The sequence below is a fragment of the Ascaphus truei genome, chromosome 4 (assembly GCF_040206685.1).
Source record: "Ascaphus truei isolate aAscTru1 chromosome 4, aAscTru1.hap1, whole genome shotgun sequence".
Classification (NCBI taxonomy): domain Eukaryota; kingdom Metazoa; phylum Chordata; class Amphibia; order Anura; family Ascaphidae; genus Ascaphus; species Ascaphus truei.
Window position 1 is genome coordinate 114,879,535 of NC_134486.1, and position 20,723 is coordinate 114,900,257.

The 20,723-nt window shown below is 40.5% G+C and overlaps 1 protein-coding gene across 1 annotated transcript in view; it reads right to left on the bottom strand.

Annotated features, from left to right (window-relative positions):
- The window catches only part of LOC142492287 (uromodulin-like), a 63,185-nt gene that overhangs the window by 14,537 nt on the left and 27,925 nt on the right, over positions 1 to 20,723 (bottom strand). Inside the window, exons 5-7 of the mRNA XM_075594958.1 lie at positions 10,750 to 10,885; positions 9,391 to 9,485; positions 7,833 to 8,001 (exon numbers count right to left, since the gene is read on the bottom strand). Coding sequence (XP_075451073.1) covers positions 7,833 to 8,001; positions 9,391 to 9,485; positions 10,750 to 10,885 — 400 coding nt within the window. The remainder of the gene's footprint in view (positions 1 to 7,832; positions 8,002 to 9,390; positions 9,486 to 10,749; positions 10,886 to 20,723) is intronic.

Below are 20,723 nucleotides of genomic sequence, written 5' to 3' on the forward strand. Positions count from 1 at the left end.
GGTGCATGGTCAAGAGGAATTCGAAATCCGCTCTATCATTGACTCAAGAATCTCCAGAGGAAAGGTGCAGTTCCTTGTACACTGGAAGGGTTTCGGTCCTGAAGAACGTTCTTGGGTCTCCGGTAACCAGATTCACGCTCCCGGCTTGCTCAGATGGTTCCACGCCAGGTACCCAGACAAGCAATTTATGGGTCATCCAGAGTTCAATCCTCAAGGGGGGGTACTGTGAGGATTCGGGTATCGCGTCCCTTGCGGCGCGGACCCTCCTCTCTACATACCAGTACAGCAGCGGCTGCTGCCTCCGATCCGCCCCCCGCTGGTGCGCGCACACCTGCTCTGTTTACAGAGTGCGAGCGCACCCACTCCTCTTCTACCGGGTCACGGACATTAGCTCCGCCCCCTCGGCCACGCTGCGCCTCCTCTGTGCGCGCGTGCATGCGTGACGTCGCACAACGAGCCCCAGCTGCTAGTCAAGATTGCTATGAGCCCTTGTCTTCCTGCAGCCTATTCCTGCCTCTGCTGGGGCCGTGCCTCCGCTCCGCCTCCTGCCTCATTGGTCACTTCCTGTATAAGAACCTGCTCGGTGCTCAGTCTCATTGCTGAGCATAACTTTGTGTAGCCTTTGCATGTGCCTGTCTTGTCCAGCCCAGTCTTGTCTTGTTCTCTGCAGTTAACCTCTCGTGTACCGACCTGGCCTTGCATTTGGATTCTCTCTGGCTCTTGACACCTGGCTTACGGTTAACGACTATGAGTACCTCTCCAACCCCATACCACAGGCTTACGGACTTCAACTACGTGTACCTCTCCAACCCACGGACCCCGGCAAGTATTGGATTAACCCTTTCTACATACCCAGACCCAGCAACGCTACAAACCACCTTCTGGGCCTGCCCTGTTACTGTGGGTGTGTGGCATAATCTTTCCCACCTCAGTGCCGGGGTCAGGTCTTGTTTGTGGGCCCGCGCAAGCGCTACAGTTAGGGGGTGAGCGCTCCTGGAGCATATCCATCATCCTCCGACCTCCGGGGACCCCCCAAGTCCGTGTATGACACACAAAAACTGCAAATATGCAGTCAAAACTACAAATATTGTCACGAGGGCATTAATAAAAATTTGCAATGTCACTTCTGATGATGGTTTATCAAAAAGGACAGCAGTTGAAAAGATGACTGTTGTCCCAAAAAGAAGCACATTTGAGTGGTGCACTCTATAGTTAAAACTTAGCTTTTATTTCTGCAAATATAATTGTAGCCCGGGTAAGAAATGGTATAGTTCTATCCTCCTCCTGCTATAATCCCTGCTAAGGGCAGGTTGCCAGGAGTTATCATGGGGTTCCCCCACTTCAAGCACTTGCCCTGAATGGTGGAGGTAGGTCACCTGACCCAGTGTCCAATCAAGAGACACAGGGGCGGTGCCTGCTGAGATCATAAAGAGCAGTGCATTTCCTATTTAGTGTGAGAGTCTGACAGTCAGTCAGGAGTAAGAGTTAGTGTTAGGGAGCAGAGGAGTGAGCAGCTTATGAGTAGAGCTGATAGAATATAGTGAGGTGGACCAAATACCTCTCACCCTGCTTAGGGTATGAGGGAAGAGATAGCCCCACTCTGGATGGCCCTTGGGTCCAGAGTGGAGGCAGGGACCATCACTAAGGAGAACAGCTGGTGGCATTGTAAATCAACTATACCTGTCTGCTGCTGCGGGAGACTGAATAATAAAGGAGTCTGCTGTTTAAAGAGAACCTTGTGTGAGACTAGAATCTCTCAATCCCTGGGAGGGGGATTTCTGTGGTCGGGATTCCACCCGATATTCCTGGGGCTTACTACAGATGGAGGCGCTGCACCATTGAAGGAGAACGAAGGCATCCACCCCAGTAACCTGTCCTGTTGTCCCCCATGTCATCGCGGGAGACTCGGGCCCTCCTGTTGCCAGCAGGTATGCACCACACAGAGACATGTAGCGAGACCCCAGAACACCTTAGGGGGCCCGATCTGCGACCGGGTGGGGGTCTATGGGTTATATAATATATATGTACACAAGTAAATTTAACATGAATGTGTGTTTAAAAATAAACAATTAAAATGACAGGGTGTGAAGTATAATTATTTCTGCTGTGGTGGTGTTATTGTGTATTAAAAGACCGTTTGGTATTGGGGAATACTACAATGGAATGGTAATGTGCTATAGTGCAAGAAGTATATACAAGATGGAGATATAGGATCTATATACTAGATATGAAAGTCACATGGAGCGTGACGCAGCTCTAACATCGCTGCCAAGTGTTACTCCTCAACATTAGTTTACACTAATCTCCATATATAGCACTGGTATGTGGATTTGTAAAAAATGACAATTGTGAACGAGATGGTGTCAGTACTGGAGTGTCTGGTGTTGAGGTGCAGTGGAGATAGAATTCTATATGCTAGATATGAAAGTCATGTGGAGCATGACACAGTTCTAACATCGCTGCCAAGTATTACTCCTCAACCAATTATTTGTAACTAATCTCCACAATGTGATTGCCTGTGTATTGTATTTGTGATGGTAGAAAAAACACAGGATATTCAGCGCTCGTGCTGTGTGATGGTGTGGATGATCCCTTTGCAGCATGTACATAAAGCGTCTCCCCAGAAACTCTGAAATCTAGATGAATCCCCCTTAGAAAGGGGGGAAGGCACCCTGAAATACAAGTTAATAAAAAATGCACAAATGCGCACTAGGGATTAGTGGAAGGTAATTTATTAAAAATACACAAAAACTGAGGGGATCCAACCCCACCTCAGAACAGCTGTGCAGCTGGACGGCTAAGTACTACCAAGGAGAACACCTAATGGAGACTAAACCCTAAGCTGCACAGTATACAAATACAGTAAAATTTATATAAAAAACATGAAAGAAAAACAAACAAACATGAAAAGAACCTATCAACAGATTTGTATAGAAACCGCCATAGGGTTGGGCACTGGCAAGGGGAAACGGACACTCACACTGAGACAGTCAGCAGACTCGCGGTGGCTGCACAGGATCCGGATCTCGGCACCGCGGAGATGGATAAAACCGCTGCTGTCTCCTGCAGGCTCCGTCTCAGCTTACCAGCATACACGCGCAGGATGACCTGTCGTGACCTCTACGCGTTTCGTACCAAGTACTTCGTCAGGAGGTCACGTACAGCGTCATCCGCGCGTATATATAGGCGGCAACTGATTGAAGAAACCAGCCCCCTCAGAGAAACACCCTTACTTTGCCTAATTGCTACACCGATTGAAACACCTTGAAATAAGGTTACTAGGCAACAGGGTGTATGGCAACTCATGTGGGGGATGTGTGCAAGTATAAATTAATCATTGCACTCACCCCTATGAAAAAATACAGGAATAAGACCTCTAACAACATAAATGATATACTATGTAAACAAATCATGCTGAAACCTGTATATGAATAAAAGAAAAAAGAACAAATGATTAAATAAATACAAATAAATATAAAAACATACATAAATGTTAATGCAAATAAATGTTAATAAATTCATTTTATTAAAAATGGAATACCTTATCTTAAAAAAGGAGTCAATTCAATTAATTCATTGAAACCATAGGGATGTCTGGTATGCATTTCATAAATCCAAAATTGCTCCCGTTTCAATAAATGATTATCTCTATTTCCCTGTCTACTACCTAGTGATACACTTTCAAGTCCCTTAAATTTAATACAACCAGGTTCACTGTTATGCACTTCTTTAAAGTGTTTCAAAAGCGGAGTTAATGGCATACCCTTTGCTATTATTTTTGGTATGTTTTTAACATTTATCATGTGCTCTAACATGCGCATTTTAAACGGTCTTTTTGTCTTACCAATGTACTGTAAATTACAGCTACACTGTAAGGCATAGACCACATGCGTTGTCTGACAATTAATGAAACTTGTAATATTGTAGACCTTGTTAGTAACTCCTGATGTAACTGTTTTCCCTTGACAGATATGGTTACACGCTTTACACTTTCCGCATTTGTACGTGCCTTTAACTCCTAGGCGAGTTTTAATATCTCCAGATATGATGGCCTCTCTGGAGACTTGACTTGGAGCCAGAATGTGTTTAAGGTTAGGTGCTCGTTTGAACACTATCCCTGGTTTGGACTTTAGTTGGGGACCCAAAATGGGATCAGCTTTTAATATCCCCCAATGTTTTTGCAGAATTTTTCTAACATTGTAATGGGTATCACTAAATTGAGTAATAAATGCTGGGATTTGATTTTGTCTCTTCTCACTCTTTTTATGATAATATTTCATCAAAGATTTCCTAGGAATCCTTTCTAGTTTTTTGAGCGAAGAGTTTACTAAATCGCTATCATAATCTTAGTCTAGGAATCTTTTCTTTAAAAAGAAAGATTGTTCTTCATAATCCACAGCCTTAGAATCATTTCTCTTTAACCTGAGAAATTGATTAAAGGGAATATTTTGGACCCATCTCTTATCGTGACAACTAAATGGGTCTAAATATGAATTTACATTTGTAGCCTTAAAATGCGTTTTAGTATGTACAGTTTTGGCCTCAATGTAAATCTCTAAATCGAGATAATGAATGCTTACTGAGCTATTTTCACCACTAAATTTTAAATTAAAATCATTATTGTTCAGATTTGTGACAAACTCAAGATAGGAATCTTCTGTCCCCTCCCACACAATAATAATATCATCGATGTATCTCCTCCACAGTAGTATTTGTGATGGTATGTATAATATTGCAGGTTGGTCTATTGATAGTGGATGTGCAATATAATCTATAACTTGATAGAATATATTTTCATAGAGAAGTCTCTATGGCTGTGTATGTATACATGTTTGGGGCACAGCTGTATTGTGAGAGAGGAATCTGACTCAATGCCCTCAGTCAAAGTTGTACAATAGAGTTGCCACAGTTCATAAGTACTTGGAATTATTGTATGTAAATTAATCTGGGCTCAGGCATCTGATGTTATTCCCACCAGCATACTGTACATGCAAGGTAATTGCAAAGATCTAACAGATTGGCATATTCACAACCATGTTAAAGTGCACACACTATCTAATAATCCCATTTCAAAGCGGTATGGTTTGTGTAATCTGAAACGGCAGAGATGCAAGCTGTCTGAGAAGCCTAGTAGTGCAGTTTAAATAGCAGTTGGAAATAAAACAATTAACATGTGAGCCTCACTCCAGTGACACAAACACCAATCACGCAGCTTGAGCTGATAATAAACTGATCAAAAGGCCACAAATAAAGCTTGTTACAGCCATATATTGGCAGTAAGGCAATGATTTATCTGGTAATCTCATTTATAGTGCACAGATATAAAATATATATAGTTGCAGGCAACACAGACAAATGACAAATGGTATCTGCAAAGAGCATTGTATAAATCAGTGAATCGGTTCAGGAGGTGACAAAGAGGACATTCTGTATTTCCTTACAGATTTAAAAATGTATGAAAAATAAAACATATACAAGGATAAAAAATATAGACTTGTAGTGGGGCACACATCTTCCTGATTGCTATTTTTACTTTTTGCCTGATGTCTAATACCTACTTATGATATTTTCAAGTAAAAAGGTTTTGTTGATGTGTCCCCACTGATTAACTTTATTGAACTTATTTTTTGGCATGTTGCCAATGGATTTTTCCTCCTGGTGATTTGTTTCTGTCTATTGATTATTATCTTTTGATTTGGGACATTTTACTAACATTATAGTTTTGGTAGGACAGAAACATCTTTTTGATGCAGTTTAGTTCTGTTAGTAGATCGTTTATCTTGTATTTTTTTCTATTTATTAGCAGCAAAATCATTATCGAATTGATTTACCATTACAGTATGTCTTTTTACATTTTGTACTTATGAGTGTGGGGTACATATGTTTAATATGTGATAATTTAATTTTATGACACTATCTTCATTTATATATTGTATGACTTTGTAACATTCCTACTCTTTGAACAAGCACTGTACCACTTTGTATATTAAATAAAAATTTTAATAAGTACTGTCTTTGGGCTCTAATTGAACACAGTACCTTTTGAAGAGATTAACCACATTTTGAGACACATTTTGCTACATTCTGTTTTTGTGTTAATTACAGCTTCTTCCAGTAAACTGGACCAAAGACCCCTGGGGCTAAAACCATAAATTATTATTGGTGGTGACAGCATATTGAGATGTATAGTGATGGTATTTGGGGGGTTATTGCTCATTTTTAGTGGCCTGCAAGGAGGTGAGTCAGCTGGCCAGCTGTAAGTTTAAAACCTTTTCACATACACAAGTCACGTGTGTGAGGATCCGGAGGTCGCGGCGTGACCTCCCCTCACCTCGTGTTCCGCCTGATACTGCGGGGCGCTCCCGACGTCGGCTCCCTCCGGTCTCGGTAATTGGGGGATTCCCTCCTCATCCCCAGCGGGCGGTTGCCGAGCAGTAAGCGGCTCGAGCTCTGACGGCTGCTGCTGTTCACGGGCGCGCGCCCGTCTCTGTTACAGAGCGTGCGCAGGATCCTTTTAATTTATTCACTGCTCCTGCAGTGAGGCTCCGCCCCCAACACACACGGTTCAATTAGGCTTAAAGACTGCTCACCTGTATCCTCCTTTTGACAGCCTATCCAGGACAGCTCCATGCACTCCTCCAGGCCTGCCTCCTCTTCCTACTGGTCAGCCACGCTTTATATTGCCTGTCTTGCCATTCATTCATTGCTCGACATAGTTTCCACTAGGATTACTACTCTGGCATTCTCTCTCTTATTCTCTCAGGTTACGACTTGGCTTGGCGGACGTCTATCTCTTGCTCTCGACCCCTGCTTGGACAACGACCTTCTGGAATTCTCCAATCCCTGACCTTGGCTAAACGGCAACCACAACGGCACTTCTTCACCGGTACCGGCGAGTATTGCTAGCTAACATCACCTGGCCTGGCAACGCCTAAAACACCACACTCCGGACACGCTCCTTTGCTGCGGGTGCGTGCCCATATACGTTCCTCACCTCAGTAGAAGGGACGGGTCTGGTCTGCGGACAGCACCGGCGTAACAACGTGCACACAGGTTTGGCGAGCGTTACAATACCACCCCTCCCCCCTTTAAAAAAGTTTTTTTCTCATCTTATCCAGGGAGATAAATCCTTTTTTTATGCATATGGATTTTTTAAACAATTTACGACCACATTTTCAGGGTCAGAAAAAGTAATCCAAATTTGAAACGTTTTTCAAAAATTAAGATTTCAGTTTTTAAAGTTGTTTATATTCATGGAGAAACGGACCAATGAATTGAAGGGAAATGCTGTGTATTTAATAAAGACAACAATTTCATCACTACATCTGGTGCTATGTTTTTCACTAGTATTACACGCGTTTTGTAGCAGATGCAATCTGATAAATAGCACATGATAGGAATCCATGAGGGTTACCATTAAACTGTGTTAGTGCTGGCTAGGGCACTATTGCACACAAACTCCCATTGACTACTATGGGAGTTTTCGTCCGATAGTACCTCGATCTGCACTATCGCAGTTTAATTAATAACCCCCCATACCTGTGTTTCTTAACGCTTTTCTTTGGGCACCCCAGCCAGGTCATGTTTTGCGGATAATAATCCTGTCAAATACAGTATTCACATAGGCGAGAAGTGCATCCATTTGTGCTTGGTAACGCATTTTTACACCCCCTTTTTATATGCTGTCAATTTATGTGAATGGGGCTTCAAGCTTCCTTGTCTAGGGAAAGACGGCTTCACAGCATACTGAATAGGTATAGGAAAGGCTGACTGATGTTTCTTGAGCGTTGACAAACACTGTTCTACTGTATATAATAAATATATATGCTTACCGGCTTACAGATTGCCTCTGTGTTGTGACATATCTGAACAGTGCAGTGTAGAAAGACATTGTTGTAAGCGAGACCCACAAACTTGAACATCTGGATCCTAAACATTGCTTCTGCACCAACTCCATTCATTATTATTGTCAAGGTTTCATCCAGATAGACGTGTGAGCAGCTATTACAGACACCACAATAGCACATTATTATAATTATGTAAATCCACAGAGACATTGATATTAGCAGAAAGACAACCCACAACATTATCTGTATTATTATTATAATAATTTGTTAGATTAGCCAAATATATTCTGCAGCATAATACTCTGGGATGTATAAGGATCCGACAACATGGCTGCAGAGGCAGGACATCTGTCTCCACCAACATGGCCACAAGGCAGGAAATTAGCCTCAGTCTGGAATGATTGCCTGCACCTGCCTGCTCCCTTTATAAGGCCTCATTCCCCTCCACTCCTTGCCTGTGCAAGGTTCTGCCTACCTTGTTTCCTGCTGGAAGCCTTGTCCTGCCTGTCTTACTCAGTGCCTATCATTGACGACCTCGGAACTGTGTCCCCTACTACTCTGCCTTTCCAAGTCCTGACCCCGGGACAGTCACCAGGTTTATCCTGCCTTCTCCTGACCTTGGACATGGACCTTACTACTCTACTCTTCAGGATTCGGATCCCAGGTACAGGTCGGTCTCTACTCTCCACCTCTGCCTTGCGGATCTGTCTCCTGGACAGTGGACAGTGGACAGTGACATATGTGACCATAACAGGATGAGAGGCAATAATTATAACACACCAGTATTACACATAATCAGGGCCAGCTGGGATGTTTGCGGGGCCCGGTGCAGTGACATGTTCAGGGCCTCGGCTCTTACTTTCTCCAGTGGCATCGCCCCATGCAGGGTTTCATCATCATGGTTTCCGCAACATCAAATGACACCCCGTTGCCTTGACAATGTGACGTCATGTGAGATCACGTCATCACGTTGTCATCACAACATGGCACCACAGGGTATCCCATTGTCATAGCCATGTGATGCCACTTGGCGTCGTGACATCACGTCATGGCAAGGCACTGCCATTTGATGTTATGGAGCCATGATGACGGGACCCTGCATGAGGAGATGCCGCCGGAGAAGGTAACAGTTACAGAGACCTTGCGCTCTCCCCCAACAATCAGTTTAATTGTTGTAGGGGAGAGCGCGGGGCTTCTGTAAGCGCAGGGCTTGGTGCGATGGAACCACCAACAAGATGGCCTTGCACATACTGATAGAAAAGGAATGGATGTCCCTACTCCGTAATCAATCTAAAAGATACATTTTGTGTTAGCCTGGGTTATAACACCATTTTCAATGCCTTGTATCATAAAGGGCTATTGCCCTGTTTTTAATGCAATGTATAATAAGTTATTACATGCCCCACTTCCAGTACCCCCTACCATGCATTGTTTCAGAGATATGCAACGCTGCTCTCTTTAGAACAAACAACAATGAGAAATGGTAGAAAGAACAAAAACATACAGTCAGGAAGGCTGTTTTGGGGCCATGGTTTCCACTTACCTGTCTTGTATAAATGTATATTGAACGGGATGAGAAAGATCATTTGTGGGCGTGGCCCAGCATTTCTCCAACCGTATTATCAAATGACCTGGAATCTGTTAAATAATTAAATAAACTGAGCATAAAGACGTATTTGTATTTTTGATCATTTTACATGTCATGTTATTTAATACATTGACAAGCAGACAATGTACAGTATGGTTTAGTTTGGAAATTAAAAAAAAGCGGAAAGCAGGTCATATGTGTTATGTTAGTCAGAAAGGGGCGGCACCTGCTTACAATTCACAGTACAGATGTGTTTGCCTATATACTAACCTGAAATATCTCAATCTGCACCATCAACGTCATTTACTGTTCTGTGCAATGACAAAAGCTTGTGTGACAAAAATGTGCTAAGATTTCAGCACTTAAAATACCTGTATATAATTTCATTGTGGTTTATGGTTACCAATTATAGACACTTCTGACTATTAAAGAAGCGTTTCCTCCTGCTTTTGTTTTTTCTTTTGGCATTTTATTATTATTTAATTTTAAATTAAAATGAGATTGTAAAATCTTCTGACAAGTGGTTAATTTTGCTTTAATTGTTATAGTGGTATAATAGTATAAGCACTAGCACCATTATATGTAGTTCTGTATTACATAATGATACTGTACATCTGACAAAATAAACTTAGATCAAAGAACTGAAGCAACATTGTAATACTTTTATTGATGTGTTTATTTAAGGCCTCCTCTGACTGGGATGTCAACCTCCAGGGACCCAAATCAGTAAGATTTGGGGGTTGGAGGCCCACAAAATCTTTTTAATGGAAAAGTGCTTTTTTCAGCCAGCAAGGCTCCACTTAAGTTAATGAGTGTGCTGATGCTAATAATCAGTTAGATTGACTCCACCAAATCAGAGAGACTCCTATAAACTCAATGTGGGATGGCATGTCTGCCACCTGGTGTTAGGAGAAAGATAATTATCCTCTATTCTTCACTGCGCTCCAATAAATGGAAGAGACAGCACTAAGAAATCTGTGAGTAGAGTCCTACTTGATATCTCACTTGGGAAACTCTGTTGCATTGTTATTTCAGTCTGTCTTGTGCTGGCCACACATTCAGAGTTTTTTTTCCCCCATCCGCTTTGTTTCTCCAACATATGTTTTTCTGTCAGAAGAAAGGCAGCCATTTTGGACTTGTACTAGTATTATGAAGGCCCTGTCACTTAAGTTTTAGGCACCTAATCCTGCCACCCTCTACCTTCCCAGGATGCGATTTACAATTAGAAGTCTATTTCAGAGAATATTTTATAAAAGAAAAAAAAAAGGATTGTTTGAGGTTGCAATAGAGATTGTGTGTGAGGTTAGAGCATACCATGTGAACTCTGACAAATATGTTGTCCTCCAGCTTCAGAGAAGGGACTGTGGTCCACATGTCCTTAAATTGCTCATCCTTGTACAGCATCATGGAGACAGAAAAGTTCCCATCCTCGGTGCTCAGCGTTATAGTCCTGTAAACCGAATCCAGATGAACAAAAACAGAAAACAGAATGAGTTCTCTTTAAAGAGCCCTGCGCAACAGTAAAGCTCTACAGTATACTGCAAAGTAGGTGCAAAATATAGACATTTGTGGATACCATTTTTAGCCTAATTATACAGCTGAAGCGAGAGTTATTCAAACACTTCACGCGGTGTATACCTCGGAATACCCATGTCATGACGCGGGATTTCTTCCAACCTTCCCGCCTGAAGACGCGAGTGCGGCGAGTGCAGAAAAGGGCATTTTAGAGTTCTTTTTTTTAAACACCTTAAATTGACACAGTAGCACAGTACTGTACACATTGCAATTCATTCATTTCATTGCACCCAAAGAAACAGAATCCATGAAATTCAAACAAAGCAATCGCAATAAGCGCGAGTGCCTGGGGCGATTGGCCGCGTTCATGCTGCGTGGAGTACAGCAGAGCACACGAAATTGGCACCATGATTTGTTTGAACGGCCGCTGCAGCTGTATGCAGCTGCATGTTATTTAATTATGCACCAAGCAAAACAATGTTGCATTATTATTATTTTTTTACCATAAAGATTTTTATTTTGAGGTTTTATGGGTGTATATAAATAAAAAGGGGACAAGGAGAGTTGGGAAGCGGGGGTACCACAGTGTACATAAAATCAAGCTTTCAGAATAGAGGGGGTGAGGGTGTTGGGAGCGAGGGGGAGGTTGCAGACTTCATAGATATACAAGGTATCAATTCTTATCATTTTACTTTCATACAGCATGGCATATACAATTATATGAATTCTGCACAACATTTTACTCTCGTTATCTTTCTAGACAGCCCAATTACTTATAACACCAAAGAAGACCTGTCAAAGGTTGAGAATTCCCATTTCAAACCCCACAGATTCCATGTCGCCATATATTTATTTGAGGAATCATTGTTCCAGGCCGTGAGTTTTTCTAGGGCTATAATATTCTGTTCCCTTGTAATGACTATAATAAGACTGGGGGCTATCCCTTTCCAGGCTTCTGCAAAGGCACACCTGGTTGCTGAAAAAACATGGTTGATAAGCTTCCTTTGTCTACTGTTAGTCCTAATGGGCCTTTTAAGTAAAAGTACTTCCCACAGAGCGGGAGTTAGTGATATCCATAGGTTATCAAGGAGTCCGTATAACTCTGTCCTGAATTTGTTTATTACTGGACACTCCCACCATACATGATGTACATCCCCAAGAAGCATAGGGGGAGGTTTGTTTGTGATATTTATGTATATGGTCTGGAGTCAAGTACCACGTTTATAGGAGTTCGTATCTATTTTCCTTTCCCACACTAGATCCCTTTCAATTGCACGCAAAGTACACAATTAGTGTTTAGACGTGAGGAAATCATCAAAATTAGTAATTCCTATAGAACCAGATGTTCAATGCACCTAGTGTGTACCACTGAGAAGAACAAAATATATTAAAAAAATAATAAAATTTTATTTGTCTAAACAAAGACGTGTGTGATATATTTACAGTGATGATTAAAATGTGATTAAAATCCCGAAGGGGAGGAGCATCTGAAAATTACTGACTATTATTCCCAAATGTAGCTTGGTATAGGTCATGCAATTAAGAATGGTACCGCAGCAGAATCTCTAGTATATGTTAGCAGTAATTGCAGTTATAATTGTAATTTTGATCACATGAGTGGTTGAGTAGTGTTGATTGGTGATGGTAACCAATGTTAATATATAGCCAATCACCACCTTGTATCTTAATCCAAACCCCAATTATATTCTTATTCTCAGCAGACATTCAAAATTTGAACAAGATTGCACCGAATCGGCCCTGTTTGTGCCATAGATATTCTAAACATGAGCACTTAGTATTAAGCAGTGTACTGAAGTCGTAAAGACTGTAACAATTATAGCATAGTAACCAGTGGTAGCAGATCAATGTGAAAGTGCCAAAATACTAGTGGATAGATGCAGTTTACTTTGTATCAATTCACTTTACACAGTAGCTTGCATTCACCCAATGTTAGCACTATGACCAAATCAGCCCTGTTTATGCCATAAATATTCTAAACATGAGCACCTAGTATTAAGCAGTGTACTGAGATCATAAAGATTGCATAGTAGCACATCAATGTGAAAGTGCCAAAGTAATGGTGGGTACATGCAGTATACTTTAAATCAATTCACTTCACACAGTAACTTCTATACACTCAATGTTAGCCCCATGACTAAATCCGCCCTGTTTAGCCCTCCTCCGCTGACGAAGTGAAGATCTGCTTCACGAAACGTGCGTAGGGACTTTTTGATGATGTCATGCCGGTGGCGCCACAACGGAGGTAACAGTACCATACGGAGCTAACAGATCAGGTTGTATGGTGATATCATTGCATTGCATATGAGAGCTTCGGCAGAGAATCTTAGCAGCAGCACTTTTTTCAAAAACTATGGGCCTCATGCAGTAAGCGTTGATAAGGGAATTATCACCATTTTATAGCCAAAATTGGGTTTGAGATTCAGTAAGCGCCGATAAGTGCTTGATTTCGCCAGGTTTCGGAGCCGATTATTTTGTTATGGCCAGTCGGCTGCCGATAAGCCTGTTTTCGCCACTGATCGCCACTTTTTTAAATCGGCTGGATTCAACAAAATAAAACAGCTTATTGGGCCTGATCGGCACTACGAAATTGAGATGTTATGGCCAATTTCTCCCGCCAACTAAAGTTGGCAGTTTGGAGGGGAGAACGATCGCTAAGGCTGCCGCAACGGCACTTAGAAAAAAAAAACTTCTGTACATCAATGGAGTCAATGGAGCGGGGACGTATAACAGTATAGTACTGTTTACGTTTCATTGCTCACAATACAAACGTCATTTGCATTACAGTGTGGGGGCATTCCCTGCATTGTGTCACAGCTGACGTGTATTATTTGCATAACATTATACTTTTACATGTTTGCAGCATTTGCGGGTCACATTACTCATCATGTGATGATGTGCCAAGGGAAAATACTATACTCAACTCTTAAAGGAGAACCTCACATCATATCACACATTTTACTGAACTGAGCGACAATTATTTACATGATGTTACACATGTCACACATGTCACACATACACAGTATATTCATCTTCCTTTACATTACACAATGCTTGTAATGTGACACGCATCTTTAAACGTTCATGTACATCTGTCTTCTCATGTTTACATATAGTTTTGGGTCCTCCCTATTTTCATGACGTCACTTATTGGACGCTCAATCACATTGCATGTTTACATTGTAACCGTAGCATTACAAGCACTTCAACCTAACTTATACACACATGTACAGTAATTCAGCATTGGGACACCTTGTTAACTCATTCTATACCAACTATCCTCATTACACAAATGCATGCATATGCACACGACTATTCATTGTTGTCAACATGTCACAATAACATGCCTAATTACACATGTTACACAAAACTTTTCCCACGTCAATCTCAGCCTTTTTGCCTAATTACATGACTGACTGTTGCGTTCACAAGTGTTACATGCATTGCACATGCAACTATTTATTTGCAAGCAATGTTTCTACAAAGGTTCACGTCACATCATTGCCAAATATCATCATTCCCTGCAGAATACACACAACAAATACTTATAACAAGAACTGCACACAGCTTGCCACAGAAGTACTTTATTATGTTAATGTAACACCTTGCATTTTACTATGTCACCTGACATCATCACATACCTATTTAAAGGACGCCCATTACCTGATCATTCACAGCTACTCATTTCAAAATGTTGAGATTGTTTAGGAGACGGAGGAACATTCTTTTCTATGACATGCTTGATGATGAAGACAATCATATAGGGCAAGGGAGGGACACACCGAGGGACAGTGACAGTGACAGGGACAGTCACGCGGATACGACAGAGACAGGGAGAGGGACAGGAGATCAGAGGAGAAGACAGAGGAGACAAGTTGTGCCTCGTCCACGTCTGTACAGGGAGAGAACCCTGTTAGATGGGATGAGTGAGGAGGAGATTGTAAGTTGCTATCGTTTGAGTTCAGCAGCAATCTTAGCTCTTTATCAGGAGTTAAGGGGAGATTTAGATTTTTTCACAGCCAGAGGTCGTGCAGTCCCTGGGCTTGTTAAAATGCTGTGCTCATTACATTATCTTGCTTCCGCGTCATACCAGACAACTGTGGGCATAGTGGGCGGGGTCTCGCAATCTACATTCTCGCGGGCCTTGACCCAGTTTCTCTATGCACTCAATAGACGCGCTAGGAATTATATTCATTTTCCTACAGAGGCGACAGAGTGGCTGGAAGTCAGGACTGGCTTTTATAATATAGCAGGGATACCATGTGTGCTGGGTGCAATCGATTGCACACATGTTGCTTTGATTGCACCTGGTCAGAGTGAGCATGTGTACCGCAATCGTAAGCACTACCATTCACTCAATGTACAGGTGGTATGTGATGCGACGATGAGGATAATGCATGTGGTACCCAAATTCCCTGGTTCCAGTCACGATTCCTCCATCCTGAGGAACTCTTCAGTCTTCCATGCGTTCGAAGAGGGACATTTTGAACATGGTTGGCTGCTGGGTGAGTACACATTTACATGTTATAACACAAAACACATTTTTATTTAGGAATGTTGGCATTGTACAATTTGATCACTAATGTCAGCTTATGTGTGCTCCATTCATTATAGGTGACTCAGGATATGGAATTAGGCCGTGGCTCTTGACTCCGGTGCTAAACCCTCAAACTGAAGCAGAGGACAGGTACAATGCAGCCCATATATCTACAAGATCTGTTATAGAGAGGACATTTGGCCTACTCAAGACCAGATTTAGGTGTCTGGACAGAACTGGTGGGGCTCTTCTATACAAGCCTCAAAAAGTGTCTGATATTATCCTTGCCTGTTGCATTTTGCATAATGTTGCACTCAGGCACAATGTACAGTCAGACCTAGCTGAGCCTGTGGTAGACGAGCATCCCACCCATGTAGCTGCTGAAAATGAACAAACAGCCAGTGGTGGCCAGACACGCCAGAATCTCATCAATTCATTTTTTTCTTGTAAGTACAAACATATATGTTCCAAGTTCTACTTTTATACTTACATTATGTTATCTTAACAATAATGTTTTTTTATATACCCTTCTGGTAGGACACAGATGAATATGGGTTGCACACCTTTCTTCTCTCTGCTGTGTGCACAAAGGGATGTGGCACCGGTATGTTATTGTTGCACAGGTTATATAATCCCACTTCAATTTTACTTTAGTTGTGTGTATGTGAATAAAACTGGGGTAACAAAGCACTAATATTTTAGCATTGTGTTGTTCCTTATGCTAACACAATACACATATTATGCCCATACTCATTCATGCTTCTAGTATGCTTACATACAATGTTATTGGTGCAGTGTAACATGTACATCCATATGATGTGTACACCAGCCTGATTTACATTTTGAATGTCATGAAATATACATGGTGTTGCACATTTAACACCAAATACACACTTTGCTGTGTTGTTTACGGTACTGAAGATGGCATGTCAATGTTTGCAATTTATATATTGTTCCTTTGCATTATAGGTATATCTCCAGTATGACTGATCATGGTATGTATATTTGCTGACATCTCTCATAAGATGTGCCTACATCAATCTTCCTATAATTATTTGAAGTCAAAACCCAACATATTGGTTTAAACACAAATGTTACATATATGTACTTTCTGTATCATGTATATGCATTTAGCTACTCTTGAGCTTTCATGTGCATTGTATTAGAAAAAGATTACTCCCATTTCATCACATTTTATGAATGTTTCCTTATAAATTCCATTAATGTAATATAGAGGTGTTTGGAGACAAGGGGATAACTGTAGTTATTTCTTTACTAATGGGAGATCATTCATCACGGATGAAATTGACTGATCATAAAACTCCATGCATGAATGCCTGCAATCACAACAATGCGTACTACATCTTATATTTAGCAATGTTGGTGTTTTGTAATGCTAGGAATTAATAGTCAACATTAATTTAAATTTGTGACATGTGTATGTATAAGTCACACGTGTGTGGATGTGTCCTACATGTACCAAGTGTTAAACTGTTAACAGAGAAGACAAATTTGTCACTAATGTTACTGGCATTTAGCATTTATAATTTACCAATATGACAATGTTGGTAATATTTTTGCAATAGAAATCACGTCACTTCATCTTTATCATGATGATAATTATCAAGTATTGTCACAATTGTAACGTCAATCACGTGCACATTAGCATAGACACACTTTGTAAGACAACTGTTTGTGTCTGTATCAATTTGTGTAGGATCCATGTATACAGTAACACCGACAAATGATAACACCAGCTTTATTATGGTAGCTTATATCATCATATTGACTATACTATGTATTTTTAGAACGTTTAATAAACACAGTAAACTATAGTTAGTTAGGTTAATGAAATATACACAGAAACGTACTTCATAACATGATGTTGATGTCATAATCAGAACATCATGCATTGTACGGGACCACAACATCTGGCCAATAACATTATTTGCTACAGTCCCAAAACATTTTATCAACATACCCATGTAACAAGAGATTTTTAACAAGAAATGGCTAGTTGGTTGTAAGTGTCCTTTACATTGGGAGAAGGAGTGGCTCAGTGAGTAAAGACACACACTGGCACTGAGATTTTGAAGCAGGCGAGTCTGGTTCAATTCCCGGTGTCGGCTCCTTGTGACCTTGGGCAAGTCACTTTATCTCCCTGTGCCTCAGGCGGCAAAAAATAAATTGTAAGTTCCACGGGCCAGGGACCTCAGCCTGAAAAATGTGTCTGTAAAGCGCTGTGTACAACTAGCAGCGCTATACATGAACATGCTCATATTATAATTATTATTATTGTTACATAGTTTCGACAGTCATACGTTCCATTACACAATAGAATTCACAAATGTGTTAGCAGAGTGGGAATGGTTGTTATATATAAAACACACCATGCCATAAAATGATAGTAGTCATTAAAGAACACTCAATAAAAATTCATGAGGCACTATTTTGCAACATCATTATGTTAATTAAGTGCTTATGCAATATAGGCATAAGGGTATCACATTTTTAATTGTTTGTTAATAAGCGCTGCAAGCAATATAAAATTAGTTCCATATGTAGTATAGTAGTCGGTGGCTCCTCCTCACAATCATCTCATATAAAGGTAGACTCTTCTGAAATCATACATTGATCCGATTGTATCTTCCCCGACATCTCTGAAATACAGCAAACACATGATGGTCAAATATGGCACCTTACTATATATGTATCCGTGACAACGCATTACACAGCTCTATATGATTGTGTACATACACACGTCACTCACTTATATGTTAGAAGTACAAGTGTACATCAGTATGTAATGTTTCTTTAAATTTGTAGCAGGCATAACTATGTATATGATGTGAACGTTGCCTGTATACTGAAAAATGTGCGCGCACATCTTAGTGTGCGCACGCACTTCACGCTTGGCTGCACTAACTGTTAGCGCATGCGCAAAACAAAGCGTACGTTGTGCGTTCAATACATCTTGAAAATACCATTAAACATAAAATCTTTATTTCAAATACAATGAATACGAAACTACATTCGTTCTAAACGAGTACATCTGTATTCTTTTTAAACAGACGTGTTTGGACAGAAAGGACGGCCGATAACACAATGCGCAAATGCAATACGTGTGACGTCATGTTAAACCAGCGTGAAACGCACGCTAACTCTCCTCCCACTCAATTAACATTCTGCTAACGCCCACTTTACGGCTACAAACACTGAGCCGCACACATGACACACTGCAGTTACCGTTACTATAACAAAACATGACAGCCAATAGGCTTTGAGGCGCGCACGTCGCTTGGGGGCGGGACTTACATCCGTAATCCTTTTTAAGGACGCCTTGGGCCATGACAAGGGTCCCACGTCATACGTGGTGGACCCGCTTTTAAATGTTGCATGATAACAAAACAGGTATGTGTTAGAGTTATGTTAAAATGTTGCTACTATGGTTAAAGGGATAGGAAAGTACGTATATTTATTCCGTCAGCAATGTGTACTACTCTTTCAGGTTATACTATATTGTATTCGGCAACAAATTCTTTGTGATCGCTACATGTTATGCAGTCTGCAATGTTACGCTGTATCCACGCATTGAAAGGGAAAATGGTGGTTAAAAAAAAAAAAAAAAACATTTAAACGCACAGTCAACGCATAACGGTTGTTATATTTACCATTCTTCTAGAATTAACTGTTCGTCTGGCTGCAACTGGTCGCTCCAGAAATGCAAGGCATTTTCATCCACGCTTGACCCACCCGCTGAATCCAGTATGACACACATCTCCTCCATGAAGCGCTCATAGGAATCGCCACTGCTTTCTTCAAACAATTGGTCGGGAGGTAGGTTCATTTCTTCTGGTTCCCATTCCAATGCATTTTCAGCTGAAAGGCTTGGTACATAATCATAGTACTTTTGTTGTTGTACAATGTGGGTTTCAGGAATGGAGGGTGCAGATATTGCAGCAGGTATCGATTCACACGGAACAGTAGTAGCGGATCCATTGCTATTGGCATTAGGAATAAATATGCCTTTCACAACAATATATGTGCCCTCTTTCAGGGTAAAATGCTTTTCCTTTGCAATCTTCCAGAAACCATAGGTGTGTTCTAGCTTATCCTGCACACGTTCAAAAAAGTCATTAGTTGATAAAGTGAATCTTATTGAGGAATTAAAATTCCGCGCATGCCTACGGTCTTGGTAATAAGGATATTTAGCTCGAATCAAATCATAGATTTGGCGTGTGCTTGCTTTGTGTCCGCGACTGTTTAAAATTGCTTCTGAAACCATGTACTTATACCCTAAAAGGGGATTCATATTGTTAACGAATTCATCAGCCATGTCAGAGTAGCACAAAAGATGTGTGCAGTTCTGTCTTCTTTGCTCATCAAAATGATTCTGCTCAATGGCTAACAAATTCCTGTGTTTCGTTTTCAAGGTCAACAAAAGTAACTACTTTTACTCCTTATTTCAAACGCCAATTGGATGTGTCCTTTTAATTGGGTTAAGTTTTGTGGTTAGTGATAGGCGAATGTGGGAAAAACATGTATCATTTTTTTATCTCGTTTGTGAAAACATTCCTACACTTATTTCAGTAACATTGAGTTTTCTAGAAAAATAACAAAGAGCACTGTGTGAAAATAGTGCTTAGACAGCCATATCAGTAAATACACACACCTGCAAAATGAAATGTTTTTTTCCCACATACTTTTCTGTGTGTATTTGAAAGTCTGGTTAACTACCTGTCTGCATGAGTTTAAATACGTGTGTATCTATATATATATAAATATATCTCTCTCATAAAAATATATATATATATATATAAAGTGTATATTGTACTATATGTATAGTGTGTGTGTGTGTGTGTGTGTATATATGTATATGTATGTATATATATATATATATATATATATATATATATATATATATATATAATGTATCTTTTTTTTTTTTTTTTTTATATTGCAGGAGTACACACAACATATTGATGGCAGTAAGTAGGCCTTGTATGAAACCTATTTAAATGGTGATAAACATGAGTGAATTAAGTCATAAACATTTGTTTGCACCCAATAATGTTAGAGGCTCACACTTAGTATAGTTGTCAAACATTAGGCCTGTATTATTAAAATAGTGTGTTTTCACAAGGAAGCATGAAGTGTATGTTTTTTGTAAATACATCTATACCAGTTTAGATAGTACTATATATATACACACACACAC